Source organism: Erythranthe guttata, chromosome 8 (assembly GCF_056151865.1).
Source record: "Erythranthe guttata isolate IM_541 chromosome 8, IM_541, whole genome shotgun sequence".
NCBI classification, from domain to species: Eukaryota; Viridiplantae; Streptophyta; class Magnoliopsida; order Lamiales; family Phrymaceae; genus Erythranthe; species Erythranthe guttata.
In genome coordinates this window covers 22,008,885-22,017,500 of record NC_142540.1, presented here as the reverse complement: position 1 = coordinate 22,017,500, position 8,616 = coordinate 22,008,885, and the positions used below count along the sequence as shown (strand labels likewise).

The 8,616-nt window shown below is 33.1% G+C and overlaps 1 protein-coding gene across 4 annotated transcripts in view; it reads right to left on the bottom strand.

The window, feature by feature from the left end:
* Positions 1-6,816, bottom strand: part of LOC105965081 (26S proteasome non-ATPase regulatory subunit 4 homolog) — a 7,200-nt gene extending 384 nt beyond the window's left edge. The window contains exons 1-10 of one of the 4 annotated variants that reach the window (XR_001173427.2): positions 6,389-6,816; positions 6,143-6,256; positions 5,656-5,761; positions 5,191-5,305; positions 4,887-5,096; positions 4,504-4,792; positions 3,220-3,340; positions 1,588-1,691; positions 1,397-1,465; positions 1-104 (exon numbers count right to left, since the gene is read on the bottom strand). The exon at positions 1-104 is cut by the window's left edge and continues 15 nt beyond it. Coding sequence is in view for 2 of the 4 variants with exons in the window: in XM_012989592.2 (XP_012845046.2) it covers positions 57-104; positions 1,397-1,465; positions 1,588-1,691; positions 3,220-3,340; positions 4,504-4,792; positions 4,887-5,096; positions 5,191-5,305; positions 5,656-5,761; positions 6,143-6,256; positions 6,389-6,400 (1,188 nt within the window). In the remaining 2 variants the exon portion in view is untranslated. The remainder of the gene's footprint in view (positions 105-1,396; positions 1,466-1,587; positions 1,692-3,219; positions 3,341-4,503; positions 4,793-4,886; positions 5,097-5,190; positions 5,306-5,655; positions 5,762-6,142; positions 6,257-6,388) is intronic. The other 3 variants (XR_001173428.2, XM_012989592.2, XM_012989593.2) reach the window with 3 other exon arrangements.
* Between the last annotated feature and the right edge of the window lie 1,800 nt (positions 6,817-8,616).

Sequence of the window (8,616 nt, the reverse complement as noted above, 5' to 3'; positions counted from 1 at the left end):
TTGTGGCACAATCAAATTGAAATTACACCTGAGAAAGACATTTGACACAAACATGTTCATTTCTTTTCCTCTTCTTTCGGTGCCTTGTCTTCTTCCTTGGTCTGCTGCAACCATATTTGTTAGTTAAGAGATAAAGATAAAGCAAAAGGTTCCATATTTAATTGTCTCATAACTTTCGAAGAAAATCAAAGAATATATCAGCTTTAGCATGTTTCTCAAAAGTTTGTTCTCGATAGTTATGGTTATACGCAAAGAAACATCTAATAATCTCTCCAACATTTGCATCCATATGCATTTTCCAAAAACAATCACACGGCTAAGGAAGACAAGATTAAAACAGAGTAAACCACAGCCAAACTAAGATAATTTTTCAGAAGGAACTAATATGACACACTTCAATTAAAAAGAGTACAAACAATACTTTGAGGAACTCATGACACATTAATTTTTTGTAAGCAAACAGTTAAACAATCAATAACACCACTTTTCAGGAAAAACATAGTATTTGTCTCATATTATTATTGTACAGTGATCTTGCTATCAACTGGTCCAAAATCTAATGTTACAGCTGCCATCAAAGTCACTCGAATATGTCATCTAAACTTCCAAAACATAAGGAACAAATTGCATAAAACCGTGTTTTCACAAAAAATGGAGGAAAATAAACTAAAATGTGTGCTAATCGCTCTTGCCTAGGTCAAATCCAATGGCATTAACTTTTTACTCATCTATAACTGCATTACTACAGATTTCATCCTTGAAGAGGGGCAGAGAGGTCACCTAGGTGGAGAGAAGAGGCTATACTCATTTCTATAGACTCTCATTATTCTAACTAACATCTCTCCTTAATTGTCCTAGAACTTTTAACATTAATTCAGGTCTTTGAGCAATTCTAATGAAGATCAAAAGGCTGATCAGATAAAATTAACAGATGTGGTAAAATCTCTTGTTAAAAGTATTTATAACACTGACCTGCTTTAATTTGTGCCCCAAATTTTCATCTATTATTTCATTTTTTTAATTTGAAACTACATTGAATTTGGAACGAAACAATGTGAAAGTTGTGACTAGCTTGATTCAGGCAACAAAAAAATGCAAAACTTTTTATTTGCTTTTTAAAGGTGTCATTTAAATTGCATTCCGGCAGGTGCATTAGCAGCACAGTCAATGTTAGCTTCTAAGAGAATATGGTTTTTATGCAGATCTTTCAGTTGCATGGGATTTTTAGGGGTTCCTCGATACAAAGAGTTTTTGCAGTCTCTATGTATTTTACCATAATACTACCTAGAATTGCATGAGAGAGACAGAGAGAAATTATTAAGATAAACAGTAATCATTATTAAATATCAACCATTCATCCAATTTCATCAACCAAAATATCATCTGCTGAACTCACCTCAGACTGATTCTGCATGGAAGCAAGCAAGTCTTTGACATGGGGGTCATTTGGATCAACACCTGGGAGCTGTTAAAGCAAATACAACATGAATAAACAGCAAGTGCCAATTTAATGTTACTTTCATTTTTTTGAGCATCTCTAGCACATAGTTAATGAACAACAGGAATATTTTAGTACAATTGACTTACTGAAGCAAGGATGGAGGACATGAAGGATTGATCTGCCAACAGCTTATTCACATCTGTCTGGTTTGATTGATCTGCTGCACTTTCTTGCACAGACAATTGAAGGGCTACAAGAATCATGAAACAAAAGGTAAGAAGTAAAATTTTGGCAATAGGCGGATCTGAATGCAGAGTGATATTAGTAAATTAAGGCAGAACCTCCAGCAAAATAGTTCATAGACCTTAAGACTTTTGCCATTTTCTAATGAAGAGTATAATCAAAATAACAAATTGAAAACGAAGGAAAGTAAATATAATACATCAAAATGCTAAAAACATTGCTCTCCATTTGTAACCCAATCTATTAATTAGAAGTGTCTAGGAAAAAAACAATTCAAAATGAGTATTATGCTGTGAAGTGTCTGTGATATAAACGAATCTGCCAAATCAAGTTCTTTAAATAAACTGTAGTCAAGGAATTCCATATTTCTAATGATTCTCCAAAAGACAACATCGAGGTCTACAACTGTGAAAGATGAACAAAATTTGACGAGCAGAGTTGAATATATTTGATAGGTTTAAATTTGAAATCCAGCAAAGTACCATACAGTTCATGCATATATCAGAATCTGATGTAACTTATTTGCTTTTTTAGTTTTTCTTTTTCTGGGCTGACGGGTCTCGTACACATGATTTGTAAGTTTTAAAACTATTCCCATCAGTTCTGCTGAAATACAACAAAATTATCCGATACAACAAACATGTGTATTTATATCCAAAGCAAATTAAGAAATTTATTGAGCTTCATAACAAGTAGAAAAACATAACTACGGAAAAACAAATCCTATCAATAATAATTCCTCAAAAAAACTGAAATAATTTTACGAGGTTTATGTAACTAATTAACTGCCAGAAGAAACAGTGTAACCGAGGATTTGCCACAATGCCTAAAATGAAAAAAACTAATTAGTTTCAACAGTAGTTTTATTATAATGGGTAGGAAATTGGAGATTAGCATCCAAAGCATTGTGTAAAGATTGTTATATATTAATTTTCTTACGTTCGACTTAGATTTATCATCCAAAAAGTGTAAACAAATAAAGCCTTATTATTCATATTGTCAATGTGTCAGTTTAGGATCAAAAGGTAAAGTTAAGCAAGCTTGATCCCACTCACATTCTTGTAATAAATATTCTCCTTCTTGGATAAAGTTGATTTTAAGATGCAAAATAATTAGAGTAAATCCAAGAAGTCTGTCTACTCAATCTTCTATACAATTGGTTGTTCTCTAGATAAGCAGTAGACCAAAGTAAACCAAAATTTCTATAGAAAATTCCAAAGTAAAATACCACAGCTCACTCAGTTTCAAATTTGTTGCTGCTATTTTCCTTTCTGGAAGATCCTAAAATAAGGCCCTATTTCCTGATGTTGGACGATTTTGGCAAACACCAACGTATTGCATTAAATATTAATGTGACACCATCATTTCTCAACTACTACATTGAAGTGGTGAAGAGTAGACACCCCAAAAGTCAGTGTTTTACGTCTAATTTATATTTTGAGGAGAAGGGAATAACAAATTCAGCAAATAATAAAGTAACATAATGGAAACAATAGACAGGTGTAAGGCATTTTCCGACAAATATGAGCTCTAACCAAGTTGCAAATCATGGTCAGCAGAGGCGTCTGACATGTCAATGTCCTGCACAGCAGCTTTGGTGGAAGGATCATCCATGGACATAGCCAGGGCCTGCTGTAACAATGCATTCTCATCATCCTGTAAAAACATATCAGTTTATAACTGTGGTTAATTATTCATCAATGCACAGGATATGAATAGAGAAGTTTCAGGTTCCTTTTCAAAACATTTAACCACCTGAGTGAGGAAAAGAACGTGAATATACAAAGGAAATAAAAAGCATGTAAACCAACTGGATCGATAAAAAGATTCCAATGGAGCAACTATCCACATAAATGAGTCATAACTATGTGAAACTTCCTTTCGACCAAGAAGAACCTACTTCTGTTATTACTTTCCACCACAATACTTGATCTCCTAGCAAGACTAATCACATGGACTATGTCTTCTGAAAACAGGTAAAAGTTACATAACAAGGCAACAATGGTTTCTCACAAGCTTCTATCACCATTTCCCTTCCTCAATCTGTCACTATTAAACACACTGCTTTGTCTCTCAACAAATCCAAGTATTCGTAATCTTGACTGAACGCCTCTTGAAAATTCTAAACAAAATCATGCTAGCAGTTCCACATAACAAACCAAATATGACATAACATAAAAGTACTTCGAAAATAAGAACAGATTATGAGTACAGAAGCATATTTGCAACATATACGATAGCATTCATGTATTGTACGTCAAACCTAAAGACTCTAGTCTCCTGCAGAAAAAAGGCTACATCTGATAGCAACACCCGATGAACTCAATTAGCCAACGAACAGAGAAACCCATGACATCATATTTATAAATAAAGAATAATGACAACCATACTCTGATGACTCAAGATCTTTCGTATTCACATGCTGATTTGAGTGATTAGTTTAAGTGGTTATATGTGAAGTAATGATTCTGCTTTATTTGGTATACCTTGTCCTTGCATGTTTATAAATCAACTATTCACAACACTAGTGCAAGGAAACCAAGGATGTCCAGGAGCCACCTGTCTTTTGTCATGCCCAAGATCTATGTGTTTTACATTTTGAAGAAAAGAGCCAAGTCCATTTTGTAACTATCCCACAAGTTATACAAACAGCAGAGATATAGACAAGAAATCAAAGAAAAGGAGAGTCCACGAGTAGCTGTCCTATGTCATGTAAAAACCTATGGGACTTGCACCGAAGAAAAGAGCCAAGTCCCAGTTTTGTTAGTATCACACAGTTTATACAAACAGCAGAGATAATAAACAAGAACTCAACGAACCGTCAGATCTTGTATCTTTTTTTCAGGTCTTGAAGTTTCAAGGTTCACACTGTCAGTCATGGTTGTATCCTGTGAAGTGGACTGCTGTTCTCCTTTTTCTTGATTTGCAACTTCTTCTGCAGCCTTCTTTGCAGCTGCTTCTTGCCTTGCTCTCTCCTCTTCCATTGATACACGAAGTGCAAGAGCAAGTTCAGGATCCATGTTTGGATCCACAAATTCATACCCAGAAGCAGCTGCAGCTGCTGCAAAACCACTCCCCCCTTCTCCATCGCCAGTAAAGATTGGGGTACTGCAGAAAAGAGATTGACATATAAAAATAAAAATAAAGTGATTCAAAACAATAGGTTCAATTTGAACAAAGATTGCAAGATAACCATAAAAACCTGATAAGCACATCCGAAAGAGCACTTGGACCACAAGGAACGTGAACAATATGACTGCTGTCATTGTTATTTACGGCAGCAAGCAATGCCTCAAGCTTCTCATTCTTTTCTTCATCTTCTTCACCAAAGCTTACAATGTCCAGAGCTACACTGTTCTTTTTCAATTTCCTTCCAATCAACTCTAACGCCTTCTTATCATATTTAACAGGACTAGAGACAAAAAAATAAAAAACATATATATAGTTAAATACAAAAACAGTAGCCAAAAGTTCGAGTTGAAGGAACATATCATAGCTAATTGTACCTTCCCACAAACACAATTATCCTTTGTTGCTGCTTCTTGTTCTGACGATGCTTCAGGGCCAACTGTGCAACCTGGATCCCAGCCGCCAAATTCATTTCACCACCTATCTCTAAACCTACATACAATTGAAGCACAAGGTTAGCCGGTGTGCAACTCCAACATTCACGTAATCAAAACATATAACCTACAACTTGCTAATAAACAATTTATAGACCATTTCTAGTGTCAGAGCATAATTTTCATACATTCATACCAATAAGAAAAGAATATCTCATTTATCTTTGCTTTTATTTATCCTAAAATAAAATACTATTAAGACTCAATACTAGTTCGTTAAACTTCTGGCTAATATAAAAAATATAAAATATAAACTCTACTTCTAATTATTACAAAATATTATTCATAAGAACAACAATGATCAAATTAAGATACTTAGTACAGTTGAACATAAGTACAAAAGCTAACCGTGCATGCAGGCCAGGATCTTGCCAAGATCACTAGTAGGAGTAACCAACACGCGAACACCTTTTCCAGCCATTGTTAAGACTCCCACTGTATTTTCCGGATTGGACTATGAAAAAGCAGTATATACCAGTAAGAGAAATGTGATTATACGGAAGGCGATTTTACAAGTAAAGAGGACAAATTAAGTCAGCGCACAAGAAAGGGATAAAAGCAGATATTTGTCCATCCTTGCTCATCAGTTTTACGATTGTTAGTTTAGCATTAGATTTAGCAAGTATGGTTGCAAATTGCAATACAGTTGGAAACCTTGAAATTTATTTTCCGTTCAGAATTCACTTTCAGGCTAGATTAGACGGAAACTTTTTCCAAATCAACAATAAGTAAAAGTACGAGCGGACGAAATAGAAACCTAATCAACAATTCAACGACTGAGACAAGAGATGACAAAATTAACAAAAAAAATAGGGAAAACAGAAAAAAAAATTACTTGAGTTTTAGCTCCACAAATTAGGTTAACGGCGTCGGCTTGAGCTTGAAATCGATTGGGTGAATAATCACCATTCCGCATCCACTCCGAGTTGTCAACGCAGATCATCGTCGCCTATTATCAGCACATTAAAATTACCAATAAGCGAGTAATCCAAATAAGAACTGAACCATCAATTTCGAAAGGAAAAAAAAAACAGGTTAAAAACACAAATGAAATCGGGTGCAAATGAAATGAAAGGCGAACCTCGAGCACCATTATTGCACGAAATTGGAGGTAGATTAACCAAGAAAAAAGTAAAATAGCGGTAAACAGGGGAGAATTTTTTGCAACACAGAGAAATGTTGGTTTGTTTATGTGCGAGAGACTCAGAGAAATTTGGAATCTGGGGTGACTTGGACGAGGGTATAAACTTTGTTTTTGAGAAAATAGGGGTTTTACTACTTGTTTGGTGTTTAGACTTTAGAGTAGGGCTAGAAAAAAAATACCGATTACCATATACCATGGTATACCAATTAAGGATTACCGAAAATTTACCGAAAGAACGGTTACCATTGTCTACGGTACGGTATTAGTACGGTACCATTACAATATGGTACGGTATTGGTATTGTATTTCTAATACCACGGTAATACCGTACCGTACCGCAATTTACATTTTAATTCGATTAATATTTTTTTTCGATATTATTTTTTGTAATTCAGTTTTGTTTACTTAGAATCTTATAAATGGCAACAATTATTTTTTCCTTAAGTTAGCGGTAGTGTATATGTTTTTTTTTTTTTTTTTTTTTTTTTTTTTTTTCTACTAAGTTGAATTTTGCAATTGAACATATATGTTCTACTAAATTGTTTTATGTTCCCTATAGCCAACTATTTTTATTATATATGATGTATGTAAATTTTATTTTTTCACCTACATGTATGTATAGTATTGGTAAAGTATTTATTGTATGTAATAATTATTAAGTACAATCAAGTTCCTAACAAATACCTAGTTGTTCCATTAAAAAACATTTACATTATTATGGCATATGTTCTTGTTTCAATGAAGCAAATTATGTTAATTATTCCGATTATACACCAGACCTTCTTAGAAAACAAAATACAACTCATACAAGAGTAACTAGAACTATTTTCAATTGGGATGTATATGTATATTTTAACTCATTTGTTGTTTAATCTTTTATGCATCACCAAGTACGGTAGAGTACCACGTACCGATTGTACCGTACCGGAAATAACGGTATACCGAACATTGGTATACCGAACTTTTTGGTACGGTAACGGTATGAAATTTTTCAATACCACAATCTACGGTAGGTATACGGTATTGAACCAAATGTTTGGCAATCGTACCGAATCCACCCCTACTTTAGAGCATCCACAGCGGTACTCCCTAGAATCCCTCCCTAAACTGTGGACCCCACATGCCACCTATGCATTTATACTCATCTCTAAACTATGGACCTCACTTAAGAACTCCCCAAATTTCAAAATGCACCAATAGGTGGTTTTGTGCATCCTTAGAATGCCTTCCTAAATATTAAATATTAATAAGAAAATCATTATAATATAATAATAATGAAAATATATTTTTTTTTATTTAATTAGTAAAATATATTTAATTAGTAAAATATAATTATGAAATTATATTTTTATATTTTTAATTATGAAATTAATATTTAATATTTTAATTCTATAAAGATATAAATAATATTTAAAAGATTCAAAAAATTTACCAATAACATAAATATTAATTAGCCAAAAAAATACAAATGAGTTGAAATAAGATTATTAATTTGATGAATAGTTTTTTAGAAATGATAAAATTATCTATTTATGAAAATAATAGAAACAATTTAAATTTACGAGTTAATTATTTTTTATTACAATAAGGCTAATTAAGTATACATAAATGTAAGTAATTAGTAATTTTTATTTAAACAATTATTAAATGGTACATTATTTCGTTAATGTACATACTATAAAATAAAACCAAAAAGAAAAGCAAAAACATAATAATTTGAAGAATAAAAAATAAATAAAACAAAAGCAGACCCCACAATGTTTGTTGTTAATGCACTCCTATCTGTGGGGAGTTAGTTAGCATTTCTTAGGATTTGGGGAGTCATGAAGAGGCCTAAAGTTTCCCACTACAGGAGTTTTTATTCTCCAAATTTAAAGATTGCCTAAAATCTGACACAAACAGTACGTTTAAAGAGCCCATAGTGGATGCTCTTATAGAACGTATCCCTTCAATTTAGAACAATTACAATTAGCCCATGGCTTTTCATTCACTTGTATTTTAAAACAAGGGTTATTTCAGTTAGGCCCACAAAACTATGTTTCGCTACATATCAACCCGTTCATTTGTTTTTCATTCCAAAATAACCCCTACAAAATCAAAATACCAAAATATCCTTCAAGTTTCATTTGAAAAAAGTCCGATCCACCTTAAACAAGGACAACACA